Source organism: Neomonachus schauinslandi, chromosome 5 (genome assembly GCF_002201575.2).
Source record: "Neomonachus schauinslandi chromosome 5, ASM220157v2, whole genome shotgun sequence".
NCBI lineage: Eukaryota > Metazoa > Chordata > Mammalia > Carnivora > Phocidae > Neomonachus > Neomonachus schauinslandi.
The window spans coordinates 68,220,362-68,238,215 of record NC_058407.1 but is presented as its reverse complement, the minus strand read 5'-3'; the positions used below and the strand labels follow the sequence as shown (position 1 = coordinate 68,238,215).

General features: G+C 35.9%; 1 protein-coding gene across 3 annotated transcripts in view; it reads left to right on the top strand.

Annotated features, from left to right (window-relative positions):
• The window catches only part of TMEM117 (transmembrane protein 117), a 478,296-nt gene that overhangs the window by 298,311 nt on the left and 162,131 nt on the right, over positions 1-17,854 (top strand). For all 3 annotated transcript variants that reach the window (XM_044914873.1, XM_021704760.2, XM_044914874.1), the window contains one exon: positions 16,306-16,403. In XM_044914873.1, the coding sequence (XP_044770808.1) occupies positions 16,306-16,403 (98 nt within the window). The remainder of the gene's footprint in view (positions 1-16,305; positions 16,404-17,854) is intronic.

Sequence of the window (17,854 nt, the reverse complement as noted above, 5' to 3'; positions counted from 1 at the left end):
GTTTCTCAGAGTCCACAGTCTCTCATGGTTCGTCTCCCCCTCTGATTTCCCCCCCTTCATTTTTCCCTTCCTACTATCTTCTTCTTCTTTTTTTTCATATATAATGTAATATTTGTTTCAGAGGGACAGGTCTGTGATTCAACAGTCTTACACAATTCACAGCACTCACCATAGCACATACCCTCCCCAATGTCTATCACCCAGCCACCCCATCCCTCCCACCCCCAACCACTCCAGCAACCCTCAGTTTGTTTCCTGAGATTAAGAATTCCTCATATCAGTGAGATCATATGATACATGTCTTTCTCTGATTGACTTATTTCGCTCAGCATAATACCCTCCAGTTCCATCCATGCCATTGCAAATGGCAAGATTTCATTCCCTTGGATGGCTGCATAATATTCCATTGTATATATATATACCACCTCTTCTTTATCCATTCATCTGTCAATGGACATCTTGGCTCTTTCCATAGTTTGGCTATTTGTGGACATTGCTGCTATAAACATTGGGGTGCACGTACCCCTTCGGATCCCTACATTTGTATCTTTGGGGTAAATACCCAGTAGTGCAATTGCTGGGTCATATGGTAGCTCTATTTTCAACTTTTTGAGGAACCTCCATACTGTTTTCCAGAGTGGCTGCACCAGCTTGCATTCCCACCAACAGTGTAGGAGGGTTCCCCTTTCTCCTCATCCCTGCCAACATCTGTCGTTTCCTGACTTGTTAATTTTAGCCATTCTGACTGGTGTGAGGTGGTATCTCCTTGAGGTTTTGATTTGGATTTCCCTGATGCCGAGCGATATTGAGCACTTTTTCATGTGTCTGTTGGCCATTTGGATGTCTTCTTTGGAAAAATGTCTGTTCATGTCTTCTGCCCATTTCTTGATTGGATCATTTGTTCTTTGGGTGTTGAGTTTGTTAAGGTCTTTATAGATTTTGGATACTAAACCTTTATCTGATATGTCATTTGCAAATATCTTCTCCCATTCTGTTGGTTGTCTTTTGGTTTTGTTGACTGTTTCTTTTGCTTTGCAAAAGCTTTTTCTCTTGATGAAGTCCCAATAGTTCATTTTTGCCCTTGCTTCCCTTGCCTTTGGCGATGTTTCTAGGAAGAAGTTGCTGCGGCTGAGGTTGAAGAGGTTGCTGCCTGTGTTCTCCTTTAGGATTTTGATGGACTCCTGTCTCACATTGAGGTCTTTCAACCATTTGGAGTCTATTTTTGTGTGTGGTGTAAGGAAATGGTCGTTTCATTCTTCTGCATGTGGCTGTCCAATTTTCCCAACACCATTTGTTGAAGAGACTGTCTTTTTTCCCATTGGACATTCTTTCCTGCTTTGTCAAAGATGAGTTGACCATAGAATTGAGGATCCATTTCTGGGCTCTCTGTTCTGTTCCATTGATCTATGTGTCTGTTCTTGTGCCAGTACCATACTGTTGATGATGACAGCTTTGTAATAGAGCTGGAAGTCCGGAATTGCGATGCTGCCAGCTTTGCTTTTCTTTTTCAACATTCCTCTGGCTATTCGGGGTCTTTTCTGGTTCCATACAAATTTTAGGATTCTTTGTTCCATTTCTTTGAAAAAAGTTGATGGTATTTTGATAGGGATTGCATTAAATGTGTAGATTGCTCCAGGTAGCATTGACATCTTCACAATATTTGTTCTTCCAATCCATGAGCATGGAACATTTTTCCATTTCTTTGCATCTTCCTCAGTTTCTTTCATATTTTATAGCTTTCTGAGTACAGATTCTTTGCCTCTTTGGTTAGATTTATTCCTAGGTATCTTATGGTTTTGGGTGCAGTTGTAAATAGGATCGACTCCTTAATTTCTCTTTCTTCTGTCTTGTTGTTGGTGTATAGGAATGCCACTGATTTCTGTGCATTGATTTTATATCCTGCCACTTTACTGAGTTCTAGCAGTTTTGGGGTGGAGTCTTTTGGGTTTTCCACATAAAGTATCATATCATCTGCAAACAGTGAGAGTTTGACTTCTTCTTTGCTGATTCGGATGCCTTTTATTTCTTTTTGTTGTCTGATTGCTGAGGCTAGGACTTCTAGGACTATGTTGAATAGCAGTGGTGATAGTGGACATCCCTGCCGTGTTCCTGACCTTAGGGGAAAAGCTCTCAGTTTTTCCCCATTGAGAATGATATTTGCTGTGGGTTTTTCATAGATGGCTTTTATGATATTGAGGTATGTACCCTCTATCCCTATACTCTGAAGAGTTTTGATCAAGAAAGGATGCTGTACTTTGTCAAATGCTTTTTCTGCATCTATTGAGAGGATCATATGGTTCTTATTCTTTCTTTTATTAATGTATTGTATCACATTGATTGATTTGCGGATGTTGAACTAACCTTGCAGCCCATGGATAAATCCCACTTGGTCGTGGTGAATAATCCTTTTAATGTACTGTTGGATCCTATTGGCTAGTATTTTGGTGAGAATCTTTACATCCATGTTCATCAAGGATATTGGTCTGTAATTCTCCTTTTTAGTGGAGTCTTTGTCTGGTTTTGGGATCAAGGTAATGGTGACCTCATAAAACGAGTTTGGAAGTTTTCCTTCCATTTCTATTTTTTGGAACAGTTTTCCATTACTTTTAAACACCTCACTTGATTAAATTTGGTCCATAATACTCTTTTTGTGGGCACCTGGGTGGCTTAGTCAGTTAAGCATCTGCCTTTGGCTCAGGTTGTGATCCCAGGGGCAGAGTGGGGAGCCTGCTTTTCCCTCTGCCCTCCTCTTTTTCTCTGTCTCTCATGAATAAATAAATAAAATCTTTTTTAAAAAATAATATTCTTTTTGCCATACAACATAATCATGGGAGTGTAGCTCATAATAATCACTGGTTCCACCCAGATTTAAAAGGGAAGCAGTTACATAAGGGCCAGGAACATTGGTGATCATTCTTTGAATTCTGCCTATCACATGCTGTTTTCAGGAGTCATGTCCAAAACATAAAGAAAGAGAAATTTTAAAAGTAAAAGAATGGGAAGCATATACTAGGGAAACAGTGTCCAAAACAAAATTGATCTAGTTACATTGTTGTGAAGCAAAATGGATTTGGGGGGAGGAGGATAAAACATTTTTAGGGTTAAAGAGAGTTAATACAGTATGTTGAAAAAAATCAGTTCACCAGGAAGGTGTATAAGAATTTGAAACTTATATGTACCCTGTAATAAACCTTCAAAATTTATAAAGGATAAATTGACAGAATTTGATATTTGATAAATCCACCACCATAGTGTTTATGTTAAAAAAGAAGAAATACTGAAAATGAATGAGGTAAGCATTCAGCATTAAGAATTTAGAAGAAAAAAACCCCAGGAAAATCTGTCAGAGTATAGAATGAAGAAAGTAAAGATAGCAGAAATTGCTATAGAGAGGATTAAAATATTTTAAAAATTTGGAAAGGCTAATAAAATTGACAAAACTTTATAAGATTAACCAAGATTAAAAGATAAAAGTTACAAGTAAATCATAAGAAAAATGAAAAAAATTATCAATAGAAATGCAATGGAGATCAAAGATTTAACTATATGCTTCACTCTAGATAAAGCTCAGAAAAATAATGAGCAAAATGTATTATTTTGAGCATACTGTATTATTATGTTTAACTATAAATACACTAGCTAATCAACATTTTATTGTACTTATGGTTACATACAGATGTAACCAGAAGAAAAACAAGGGAATGGGAATTCTAAATACAAGATTTAGAATTGTGGTTACCACTCATAGGGATAGATGGGGTAATTTGACTGCAGACAAGTTACAGAGGGCTTAAAAGCCTTTGCTTTGTTCTACTTTTTCTCCAAGGTAGGTAGTGGGAACCTGCTATACAATTTATTTTTCTTTATTCCTTACATATATATTATGTGCTCTTTGATATATATAACATCTTAAATAATTTTAGTGAATATGTAGCTATATCTGACATATTAACAAACAGAAAAGTTTGATTAAAATGCACTAGGTTTAATTTTTAAAACACATGTATGTCCTAAAATCAATATTTTACTTGTATTTGAGATGAAAATATGAAGTTTTATTTTTATTTATTTATTTTTTTAAAGATTTCATTTATTTATTTGACAGAGAGAGACACAACGAGAGAGGGAACACAAGCAAGGGGAGTGAGAGAGGGAGAAGCAGGCTTCCTGCAGAGCAGGGAGCCCAATGTGGGGCTCAATCTCAGGACCCTGGGATCATGACCTAAGCCTAAGGCAGATGCCTAACAACTGAGCCACCCAGGTGCCCCATGAAGTTTTATTTTTAGACACTGAATGCTGATAAGTAGGATTTCTTATTGCAAAGATACACATTCAGGTTATTGCTTTCAAATTTCTAAACTTGTTATTATGTCACCCAAATATTCAGTGCATAACATTATAATTATATGTCTTCAGGCAACAGTAGAACATAGAGTAACACTTGCTTAAACTTAAAAGCCATGTTACTTGGTGGTTGCCTTACTTTATAATCTCTCAAATTCTGAAAACAGAACACAGTTGGTTATGTCAGATGGATGACTCTTAGCCTTTTCTTGGACTTACTAACAGTAGGAATGGCAACCCAGTTGAATTTCTTTTCATTCCACTGGCCTATATAGCTTTGTCTTTGTTACCCTGTAGAGTCGTCTGAAACATTTTGAGAAATGGTATTATACAAGCAGTATGGTGGGCTACATAGTGATGCAGAGTCTGGGAGACTGAGACAACTCTTTTGACTATCATTAAGACAAGCATGTAGTAGGGCGCCTGGGTGGCTCAGTTGGTTAAGTGACTGCCTTCGGCTCAGGTCATGATCCTGGAGTCCCTGGATCGAGTCCCGCATTGGGCTCCCTGCTCGGCAGGGAGTCTGCTTCTCCCTCTGACCCTCCCCCCTCTCATGTGTTCTCTCTCATTCTCTCTCTCTCAAATAAAAAAAAAAAAAATCTAAAAAAAAAAAAAAAAGACAAGCATGTAGTAGGCATTTCATTCAGAAAACTGGAACGCTGGGATCCTTAAAATGAGATAGAGTTTTGTTTTGAGGAGATATTTGCTCTTTCTGTGTTCCAAGGGCTCCTTGGTGGATAATGTTCTTTTAATCACTTTTCTAAAGACATCCTTTATATATCTCCCTATTGGTTCTCCATTCATACGTACTGTCACAAAACCTTCATATTATGGTACATTTTTATGATTGATTTCTCTAGTACCAACCACTTATTTATGTTAACAAGACAGAGAAGGTATGCATGCTGAAGACTACTCATTCTTTCAAGCCACAAGCCAAAAATAAATGCTCAGCAGTGTAATACTGGGCTACTGTCATTTGGTAATTTGGCCACCCATAAAGAATAGCATGTCAGAAGATGGTGTAAATATTTTTCTGCTGGCTTTTTGCTCAGCAAAGAGTAATCTCATTCTTTCTATTTATTCTGAATTAAATTCAATGTGGTGGAAAGCAAATTGTACTGGGGTATGTTGTAGTTATTTTGCATTTGTTAACACACTATTTGAAGCTCTGCAGACCTTGCCTGGGAAGGTACTTTTTGATTGTGTATATTTCTGTTTTCAGGTGATTCAGGTATCTTTTTCTAAATGCTTCTGTATCTGAGACATGCCCAATTTCCTTACTTAATAATAAAACAGATCATGACTCATTGTAAATCAGTAGGGATCCAGCAATAAGGTGCAATACATCACAAAGGCAGTGCAGGCTATCATTGGAGATAATAAGCAGGTGCATTAATATTCATGCTTTATGAAACCCTGGTTGTGCTTCTGAAAAGCTGTAGAATACATTCCAGATTTAATGTTCACCAGTAGATGTTTGCCAGTGATTTTTGGATACTTCTTGTAGCAATTCATTCAAGGCATATCTAGGTAATTTAGAAAACGTTCCTCCATGGTTTCCATTTACTTAATTGTATACTCAGCTAATGTTCCTCACTGAGTATGCATAATCCTTTCTGGTTGGACCTTGGGTCTTTCTTTGTCTCAGTGGGAAGTGCTGTTGTGTAAAACTGATTGTATATGCATGCCTGCATATGTGGTGGAGTGTGTGTTGGGGGTTGGAGGTCAACAAAAGGGAACATACTACATGCATTGCCCTCTAGAGTACAGTATCTCCCTAGTGGGAAAGAAATGCAATTTAGATTTGTTTTTGCATAGACTGACCTAAGATGGAGGATAAGAAAATAATGCTATGCTCCAAGGGATGCAAAGATACTGATGCATAAGAGTTCACAGGCTGGGCACTGTCCAACTCCTGAGGCTGCCATACACCACCCTCCTCCAGAGTTGTTCAACACCAACAATAAGGCATATGGAAGTGTACTACTTTCTATTCTTTAAAATATGTGATTCATATGTGTCCTTATTTGGTTCGTCTCTAAATACATTTACAATAAAGCAGATATATTGTACACACGGATAATGTGAGTAACTATGCATCTTAGGCTTAATATCCCTCTTGTTTGAAATCATATTTGACTTCTTTATTCCTCCAGGAGTTGACAAAGACCATCTCTGCCTCTTTAGAATCTTAACTACACATGTCCTGTGTCTTCCTACCTTTCCAGGCAATGAAGGGATGGGGTTGGGAGGAACAGGGATACCCTACCATTCATGTATTCCTCCTCCACCTCCTCCTCATCCTATCACCACCACCACCACCATATCTGTTAGCATCATCATCACCACTAATTGCTAGAGAAGCTTTAAATGCAGAATGAGGAAAGAGCTACTTGGAGTGTGCTGTTTATCCCAGCCTTCCCCACTGGTCTGTTCTGTATTCTGTGCTCCTCTTAATTCTCTTTTGTTCATTCACTCATTCATTTATCCTTTTAGTCATCCACCCATTCAGTAAATGTTTACCAAGAACTTGCAGCATATTAGATATAATGCTAAATGATGGGGACAGTGTGAACAAAATGGATAAGGTGCCTACCATCATGGAGCTTATACTCTGGGAGTAAGTGAATTAGCAGGGCTATTTTAGCTAGATCTTTTGCATTTTATCGAATCTCGCTTTATGTTCAGGGTATAGTTGCTAAACATGGGATCTTTAATTTTTCCTATTCTATATGAAGAATTTATACAGTATCAGCCTCTGTCCTTACATAATATCAGCCTTTGATGCATGGAGCTAGAGTTTCAGGAATACAGTGAAGTTTCCTTGACACAGTCTCTTAGGAATCTCTCAATTCCTCAATCCCAGCAGACCTTTTGCACTGCTGTTTGGCAGTAGAACATATTTGCATTAGAAGATGCCAAGATTCTATAAGAAAAAGGTAGGATCCCAAATAAGATATGAGTAAAAAAAATCACAAGAAGCTTTGCTTATTATGACCATATGTTGGGTTTGTTACTGTGTGACCGTTCCGAAAAAATAGGATGGATCATCCATCCCAAATTTGTTTAGATATTGAGAATGAAGATGTCCCATTTGCACCAAGAAGATATGAAAAGGTTTATTCCTCACATAGGGAAGGTTCTGGGGAGAACATGGTGGCTCTCAAGAAGATCCAGAAATGCTTGAAAGGGTCAGGTAAAGAGACTGGCTTGGGGTTTCTATGGTGGATATGGGGTGGGACCAGGGTGAGGGTTCCTGCACAGGGTTTGAACTTCCTGCTGGTGCAAAGGAAGGAGCACCAGGATTTTATCAGTTTTCTCAGGTGTGGGGTAGGAGGGGAAGAGGGGGCAGTGAGGCTTAAAAGTTGTCAGCAGTTAAAAATTAAAAAAAAAAAATGGAGCCTCATAAATAGAGAACAAACTAGTGGTTGCCAGAGGGGAGAGAGGAGGAGGGGATAGGCAAAATAAGTGAAGAGATTAATAAGTACAAACTTCTAGTTATAAAAAGGTCATGGGAATGAAAAGTACAGCTTAGGGAATATAGTCAATATTGTAATAACTTTGCATGGTGACACATGGTAACTACACTTTTTGTTGAGAGCATTTTGTAATGATATGCTTGTCAAATCACTATATTGTATACCTGGAACTAATATAATATTATATGTCGACTATACTTCATTTAAGAAGAAAACAAATTTAAAAAGGAAAAAAGAAAAGAACTCTAAAACCAAAAGAGAATGAAGTCAGACTTACTACAGTTATGATAATGTTGGGAGGAATTTGGGATATAGAGCTGCAGTGTGGATAAGGACTTTTTATTAATCTGCTTAGAAGCAAAGAAATAAAATGAGCAATTGGAAGAAATATTGGAGCCCTGCTCACTGTCTTCTCCTCCTCCCCTGTTTAAGTGTTGACATTTTCTTGTGTCATTGGTTTGTGACCAGTGGCTCATAACTCTGTCAGTGCTCATATTCTTCATAATGATAAACAGTCTCTCCTCTTGGACTGGGTATGTAAAGATGCACTCATTTTGATGTTGGCTTTTCCTATTGGTAAATGAATATATTCTGAACCATAATTTTGGGGGGAAGCAAAAGTCTGCAAACATAAATCCTGCTTTTACAAATTAAAAGAACTTTGTAATTTTCTACCCTGTCCCTGAATGAACTCTCCCTAGGGAATTTCAAAGCACATGTCAGAATATGCGTTTGGTTGGTATTGAAAACTTGGTGTTAATTGCCTGTTCGTACTTTGTAAGTGCCCAGTACTGGCTAATAATTCTATCTAAATAATTTTCTGGCATGTACCTATATATGTCTCAATGAAATTCAAATAAAAGTGGCATCAACAAAGTGAGGGAAAGAATACTGCAGTGAGGGGCAATGTGTCACTAATAGTCTCAATTAACTTTCTTTTCTTTTCCTTTTTTAAAAAATATTTATTTATTTGAAAGAGAGAACAAGAGAGAGAGAGCACAAGCAGGGGGAGCAGCAGAGGAGAAGCAGACTCCCCGCTCAGCAGGGAGTCTGCTTCTCCCTCTGACTCTCCCCCTCTCATGCTCCCTATCACTATCTTTCTCAATAAATAAATAAAAATCTTTATAAAAAAAAGTAATTATAGAAATGCATGAAAATCATCTGCTGCTGATGGCATATTTTGCTATAATTTTCATGAGATAGGAGACATTATCAAATTGGAAAACCATTATGCCTATTATCTTTAAGAGATGAAAATTCTACCTACTAAATACCCGTATAGAATGCTTAGCATTCCATTGGCTAAATACCTTTCACATCTCACTTATATACTAACTATGGGTAGCCAGATACCCTAATTAAATTTTATATTATGACATATGCTGAATAGAAAGCAAAGCTTTTCTTTTCTTTTTTTTTTTTTTTTTAAGATTTTATTTATTTATTTGAGAGAGAGAGAATGAGAGACAGAGAGCATGAGAGGGAGGAGGGTCAGAGGGCGAAGCAGACTCCCTGCCGAGCAGGGAGTCTGATGCGGGACTCGATCCTGGGACTCCAGGATCATGACCTGAGCCGAAGGCAGTCGCTTAACCAACTGAGCCACCCAGGCGCCCAAAAGCAAAGCTTTTCTTTAAATCCTCTTTCATAAAATCTGAAACTGCCTTATGTTCAAATTCCTGCAAATTTCATATTATGTTTAATTATTTTACTTTTAACAAAGTTGTATTTGGGAAAGACGATCTAAAATAAGGTTAATTACAAACTGGTTTTGAATGTTATTTAGGTCATCTGATAGGTACTATTTAAAAAAAGAGACAATATCACAGATGTAGTAATTATTTTTGATGATATGGCCTCAAAATTGCCAAAAAATATGTGTCACATAGATAAGCCATTTAATAACCACTTCAAATAGCAATATAGAATTTTCATTTTAAAGTAGGAAGATTTTGGCAACCAACCAAAACAACATGGAGTACAAGAATCAGAGATGCTAAGTTTATCTTAAATAAGAGTAAATCATATCTTTAACTCTGAAGCACAGTCTGAGATTAAGGATTGCCAAATGTAGGGTCTGTCAACTAAGTTTCAAGATAATGCTAAGAGGAGATTCGGTGACTACTGATCTCAGGCAAAGATGGCAAAGGACAGTTCTCCAAGGCAGACACCTGGAGCAATAGGGATGGGGAGTGATGACTGAGATAGACCCTGCCCCTACCCCCAACATGAACCTCTTGCAGAATGCTAGTTCAAAAAAAAATTCACATCATTCACATGGCAATCAATTCCAAAGGAAACAGCATCAGAATTTTGTCTCTAAGAATAATAGAGGAAGAAAATAATAAGTAAGTCCAGTAGCAGGTGAAGAACCTTCACCAGAAAAATGATACTATGAACCAGAGGAAAATTATGATTTAAAAAAAAACCAATGAATTAAAAAAATTAGTGAAGTCATTGTCTTTATAAGTTTTCAAAGCAATAATACAAGATTTCAGAGAAGATGCTGTGAGACAATAGAAGATGAAATGAGATGGTAGGCTCAGGAAAGAAATGCAGAAGAAAGAAAATTAGAGAAATAAAGGTCAAATTGGACTTTCTGCAAACATTAATCGACACACCCAAATTCACGGTAGGGGACATGACTGAGTAAGTGAAATTAAAAGTTAGAAAGGGAAGACGGAGAAAACCAGTATCTGCAGAATTGTTTCTCTAAAGAATAGAACTAAAATAATGGAAAGGAAAAATAATAGTTAATGATTCTTAAAAGACTTAACAGAGTAAAGAAAGACTTGAATCTTTAGACTGAAAGAAGCAATTGTGCCTGGAAAAGTGACAGACAACAATCAATAAACAGCAAAATAATTATACCCAAGATAGAAAAAGGAAAACTGGGCATCTAAGCAAGGAAAACCAATTCACCTGTAAGGATGGAAAAAAAAAATCCAGTTTTTAGTTGTTTTTTTTTTTTTTCCAGATTTCTTCATGGCATCCCTCAGCAGTATTAAAGTGAAGCCAGGCCTTTAATTCTAAGGTTAAAAAATAGTGATTCAGTAATTTTACACTCAGCCTAATTATTAGTCAAATATAAGAAATTAAACAATTGGTTGGAACCTACATTGTTCTCATGACCCCTTCCCAAAGAATATGTTGTAGAACAAAGTACAAGCATTGGAAGTAGTGGAAAAACTCCAGCAGAAGTACTGGAAAAGATCATTGAGTCAGTATTATTGTAGGACCAGCGTTAAAAGAAATGTGTAGTTTCCGATTGTAAACCAGAATATTAGGAGTATTCCCAGACCCTAACAATGCAGAAATGATGTATAGTGTGAGAAAGTATAGTATTCTGATTTTCTCATCTTTTTTAGGTGAGGGAAGAAGATAGCATTTAAAGATGATGAATAAAATAGGGATATGAGATATTCAAAGAGTCAAAAAGTTAATGGGTAAAATAACGGAAGTATAATAAGGTGAGGAGGGAAAGAAGGCAGAGGGAGAAGAAGTAGAAATTAAATAATTTGCTCAATGCTCATTTGTGAATAAAAATCTAAATAAGTAATACATACATTAAGTGAAGTTTAATTGTAAAGGAATTAGAACAATATAGAAACATTTTATATTTCAGTGGAATGCACATAATAAATGTATGGTGAGAGGAGAAAAAAGAAATGTTTTACTTATTTTAAATTAAAATTTATTTTTTTATTAATGATAGTCTAGGAAGGTTTCTTTCATCTTTAAAACTTATTTGCAATTTTATGAAAAATTTCAAGGTTGTCTTAAAATTTAAGAAAACTTCTGTTAAGCTTCTTGCATATGTGACCTGAAGGATTTAGAATTTTCCAGAGATTAACTCTGGCTCTGTACACTTGAAACCTTGCTTAAGAGGAAACTATTTAAATAGCTGTATCTGTACTGATATATGATGATGTTCAAGATATATTGTTAAATAGAAAGAAGTTGGAAAATAACATGCAAAATTATATGTATGTGTTTGCTCATCAATATTCTTAAGAGAATAGCGCTTATTTCTCTTAAATGATGCTCTGCTACATAACAGCAATCTCAAGAGTGGCACCATGTAGCCATAGTCATTGTTTTTATATTATGATCTTTTCTATTAAATCAATATTTTTCATTAACATCACATGCTTAACATAAAACTATATCAAATAAGACTATAGATACAGTATGTAGTAGCCGTATGTGAGTAGTTTATAATCAGGCTAAGAACATAAAACGGGCAAAACTGGAGAATGATACAGGGTGCAAATCAGTGCTCAGTTACGTTACATGCATCCTCTATGAAACCTTCTCAGATTATTGCAACTTTTGGCAAGAGGTTTGACTTTTCACAGCCATTTTAGGCTGTGACATATTTTAACATTATGCTATTTCTTTATCATTTTCTAATAGTTCAATATATGATAGTCTTGTCTTTTTTTTTTTTTTTAAAGATTTTATTTATTTATTTGAGAGAGAGAATGAGAGAGAGAGAGCACATGAGAGGGGGGAGGGTCAGAGGGAGAAGCAGACCCCCTGCTGAGCAAGGAGCCCGATATGGGACTCGATCCCGGGACTCCAAGATCATGACCTGAGCCGAAGGCAGTCGCTTAACGGACTGAGCCACCCAGGTGCCCGAATGATAGTCTTGTCTTTATGTAAAAGATGAGATTGATTGCCCTCTTGACTCTAAATCCAATTATTTAACACAGTCACATGAAGCGAAATGATTAGGTAGTCCTAGATGATAACAAAGCACCAATAATTCTTAGAACATCTGCTCATATCTATTGTGTGTCCATACATGATGAATAAGAAACTGAGGTACAGAGAGGTTAATTATTTTGTGCCAAATGGAAAACTAGTAAGAGACAAAACTCGGAAGTCAGCCAGGCAGCCTGACTCCAGAGCTGGTGCATGGAACAGTCCGTTAGGGTGTGACCCTGATGGGTTATTTCATCTCGCTGATTTCTTTCTCCATTGGTGGACGGTGGAAAACAATGACTCACTTTATAAAGTTGCTATGACAATTGTTAAAAAAAGTACCTCCGGGAGCTTTGTAATCCATGAAGTTCTCCAACAAATGTAAGATATTACTCTTGTCACCACTGCTTTTGTGCTGCCTTTTTTGCCCCCAGGTCACATCAGCTCAGCTCACAGGGGAGCAAAGTTTCCACTTAGATTCTTGTAGAGATAAATTGCTTTTACAATCACTTACTGACTTTTAAATCTCAACATTCATGTTCTCGCTCAGATTGCACAATACCCATGCCCTAGAATAGCTTATATTTTACTGAGAAAGACTACCTGACAAGGCATAATGTGATAAGGCTGTAATGAAGTTCAGGGTTTTGTGCAAAGACCTCCTAGGGAGGAAAGGGAAAGGCAAGGACTGTGACACTCAAAGAGTTAAACAAATTTCTCCCAGCTTAGAAGGAAAGATCTGTGATTTTGAATTCTAATTATCTCCCTGTGGGAGAAGCATCAACAAGTTTTGTATTGTATTTATGCTACACAGCAACCTTTGTGCATGGTCTTTAGTCCTGCCTTTCCTGCATCTTTTCCCACAAAGACTGTCCTTGACCAACACCAGAAATGAATTTGATTTCTCTAATGCAGAAGGTAATTGGATTTTTCTTTATTGAATGCATCCCTTTAATGACTGTCTCTGCTTCTGCCAATTTAGCTGCAAGTGACCTGACATTGATCTGATGATATGACTTAAAATAAAGAGTTGGAGCTGGGGGTGAAAAGGATCAGCTGTCTGGCATCAGGAAAAAAAAAAAGTGTGCATTTTTTTTTGCCTCATCTTGCCATTTTCCTGAGAAAATGGCATATCCTTGTACATATCCTTGTATGTCATTTTTACAAAACATGCTGCTTTAATAATTGGTCATACAGCAGCAGATTGCCTTCTTCTAGAAAATATAATAAGTATTTCCCAGAAAGTGCCCTGGAGAAAACATTGAAAATTGAATAAAATCCACCCCATAATCATTCTATTCCTTGGAAATATTTATTACCATGTAGACTCTTTCTGGAACAGTGTAAATATTGCTGAACAGAATTAATTAAATCTTTTAGGAAGCTGGTAAAACATGAAATATTTATTTAAGTATTTATTTACTTAACCTTGAGGTTTTATAAAAAAATTTGACACAAGAGTTGCTATTCAAGAAAGTTACAAAGGAGTAGTGGATGAAATTGTTGTTTGGAAGAATTGAATTCCTTCCTCAAGGGAAGGTGTGATATAAAACACTTTTTATGCCCAAGAATATATGGAATTTAAATTTTTCTACTTTTGCCTTTATTCACTTTTTAGTAACAATGTAACTCACTTGATTCATGCTTATATTTTACTGTATCATCTTCCCTTTATTAATTCTGACAAATCGGAGCTCCAGTGGCGCAATCAGTTAGCGCGCAGTACTTGTAATTCTGACAAATATCATGAATTTTCTTTGATCAAAGATACAATGCATGGGCATTAGAGTGAGAAAATAAATACTTGTAATTTTAAATTGTGAAGTAGAAAATAGATGAGAAAATCATAAATGAATTTCTTCCTAAAAATCAGTGAAATCAATGTTTTTCTCTTATGAATTTTTAAGTTGCACTCACGATTATCAGTGTAATTAACATTTCAAGAAATTAACTGAGAGTTTGTATTAAAACCATTTATGACATTTGTTGAATTTGAAGATTCAAAGCCACATCACACAAAATCATTGTAAGCCCTATGTTATAGAGCTGGTATAAATCCGCAGTGTTACTCAGTGAAGAGCAATGAACTTCCTTCGGTTCTCATCAACCAAGAGAAACTTGGGAGTTCTAGTCTAAGACATTATGTTGAGAAAGAATATAAAGAAGAATTAAGAGTGAGTATTTCCTGGAGACTGGGCTCCTTAACCTCTGCTCAGATTGCATTTTAAATGAGCATGTGAAGCCCTGGCATGTTTCCAGAGACAATTTCTGGGCTGCTGTGTAACACAACAGGATGGGCTTGCTTGAGAGTTGATGTGCTTCCCACAGAAAGTCCAGTACGATTGAAGGGGTCATTGATCCAGAAAGACTCCCCACTGAATAAAAATCTTTCAGCATAAATGATTAAATCTCACCCATTCCAAATCAGGCCATTGTTGGAAGTTATACTTAAGTGCAATATTAACACCTTAAGAGCAAGAGAGAAGTATATTTTAATGGATGATGAAAATTCTTCCTTACTCAATTCAGTATATCTCATTCTGTATAAATTTTCTTAATTTTGAATTGGCCTTGTTTGTTTGAATGTGAACATTATTAAATGCAAAACCAATTAATGAAATGATATTTTCTTCTCTTGAAGAGAAGGTAGATTTTCTGGAAAAAGGAAAAAGTGTGTGTGTGAGTGTGTGTACACATATACAAATACATTTTCCTTTATTAGAAGAAAGAAGGAAATTCATTCCCCATCCCATCAGACTGTTAAAAATGCTTTTATAATAGGTTACCTATTTATGATACTTTGGACATTTTCTGAAACCATTAATACGGGATGTGGCCAATGAGCAATTTATTTTGTTTATGCATTTTTAAAAACAATCATTTATATGATTTATATAAAATCATTTTGTCATTTCTTCTTTAAGCAAATATTATGAAGTCTTTTATATAAAAGAACCTTAGGCACTGAAAGGGATATAGAGACAAATCTTCACCTTCAAGGATTTTAAAGCCTCGTGGAGAGAGAACAGATGTACCCAGTAGGTAAAATAGAAAGTGGAAAGCAGTGAGCCACCTAAGAAGGATGGATCCAGAGCTACGGTTGGAGGGGACAGCAAAGACGTCACAGTGTGTGATGGTGATGTGACTTTGCCTAGACCTCAGAAGGTGGGCAGAATCTGTGCACGTGAGAAAGAGAGGTAGAATGTTTTTGGAAGAAGACATAGAACTGCAAATGGCATGGAGGTGGGAGAATGCTAGGCTATTAAAATAAATATTCTATAAAACTGGGTCAAGTCCCATACCTCACACATCATAGAAAGAAAAAATGGAGAGAAGGGAAGGTAATATTTTGACTAGTGATTTAGGTAAAAATCTAGACAGAGAAAGAAATATTTGGATTTTGGAGTTTCTGATTTAGACAATAAACACCAATAACTATGGTATTTTATTTATTATATATGTTTTATTTCTATGAAGAGGTTAATGGTACCGTAAAGAGGCCTTCTTATATAAGGTAATCTTGATTGATGTTTTTAAAAAAAAAATCTCAGTAGTTGACATGTTGGATGACCTTAAATAAGCTCATTCATTATGTAAAGTCAAATTAACTACTAAAATTTTTAATTGAAAGAAGTATATTCTTAATTTTATCTCTGCATATATTCTAGCATTAATATGTACATATTTTATTCTCGATAAAGTGCAAATTATATAAATATTTAAACCTAAATGTAAGATTTCTGAAAGTCTAAATAAGTTCCTTTTGTTGCTTCAGGTCACTGATATGATGCTTCAGGACAAACCTTATCCTGATTGGGGAAAATCCGCAAGAGCTTTCTGGAAGAAAGGAAATGTTAGGATCATTTTATTCTGGTAAGAGATTGTTTCATTTATTGATTTTTGCCTTGCATCATTCACAAAGGACTTGAGTTGGATGTAGTTTTGCTTTTTTTAAGATACATAGAATTCTATGTAGAGAGGCATTTCCAGTGGATATTATGTTCCATTAAGATGATTAAAATCATTATCCTAATTATTTTATGAATTACTTTCTGCTTACACATTGTTGCATATACACATTTACAAGAGATATATTTGCTAATATAGTAATACATATTTTACCAGAGGTAAGAAGGTTTTTGATTCAGCAAAAACAAGCTATAATTTTCATCAATGAAATCTGCTATAAAAATGTCTCCAATAAATTCTAAATTTCCAGTATATTTGACAGGATATAATTTTGCTTTGAAGAAGTTATACAGAGAGGAAACCTCTTTACAAATTGCATCTGGCTCATTGGCATTTCTTCTTTATGTAATTTCCCTTAGCTCTCCAGCGCAATCATTGCAATTAAAAAATAATCCATGTCTTATAAAGAACTTTGTTGATCGAGTCATCAATATTTTTGTGTATTTGAACAAGTTTAGACAGAAAAGATAGGAATAAAAGGCCAGCAAGAAGGGCACTTCTGCCTGGCTGTGTGACATTGCCCAACTGCAAAGTCAACCAGATATATGAAAATGTGTGTGCACTAACACCCAGAGGTGCTGGGTTGATGATAGCTTGTGCTGGGTACATCCCATCCTGCTCCCCTGCCTTTTGAAATGATAGAAAAAAAAATTTGTGTGTTCTTGGATTTAATTCTGGGGGTTGGTTTCTTTTTTCCTGTACAAGCTACAAAAATCAGGGGGCAAAATATACACTCTAAGCTATCTTTGTGCTTTAACACTGTATTTAAATGTTGGTAGAGATATATAGCATTTTGAACTCAATTCTTAGAAGGTAAACAAAAGTAGATTTCAAATAGTGTTGTAAAAATGAATATGATTTTGTGGATGTTTATTTTTATCTTGTCTCTATGAGTCAAGTATGGCCTATTTTTATGGTGCATTTAACCTTCATATTTTTTTTCCTGCATGTCAGCTCCCCATGTAGTTTGTCTGAATAATATACAATATAATAATTATAGAAAATATTTATTGAAGATATGTTTTGCTCCAGGCACTATGCTAAGTATTTAACATTCTATTTATTTACTCATTTAATCCTGACAACCCTATAAGGAAGGCACTATTATTGTGAGCATAGGTCTCTGACTCTAGAGACCCAGTGTTTAATCATTACACTAGACTACTTCTAGGAGAACGAAGGATACATCAGTGTGCAAATTTCCAAATGATTATCCTTAATCCCTTTTTAGGTAATGGTGCTACATTAAGAATACAAGATTCTGGGGAGTCATTCCACCCAAATATTCTCTACAGAGGTTTTAGGAATCATAATTTAAAAAAAGGGAGACGCTAATATTAAAAGCATTTATGGAC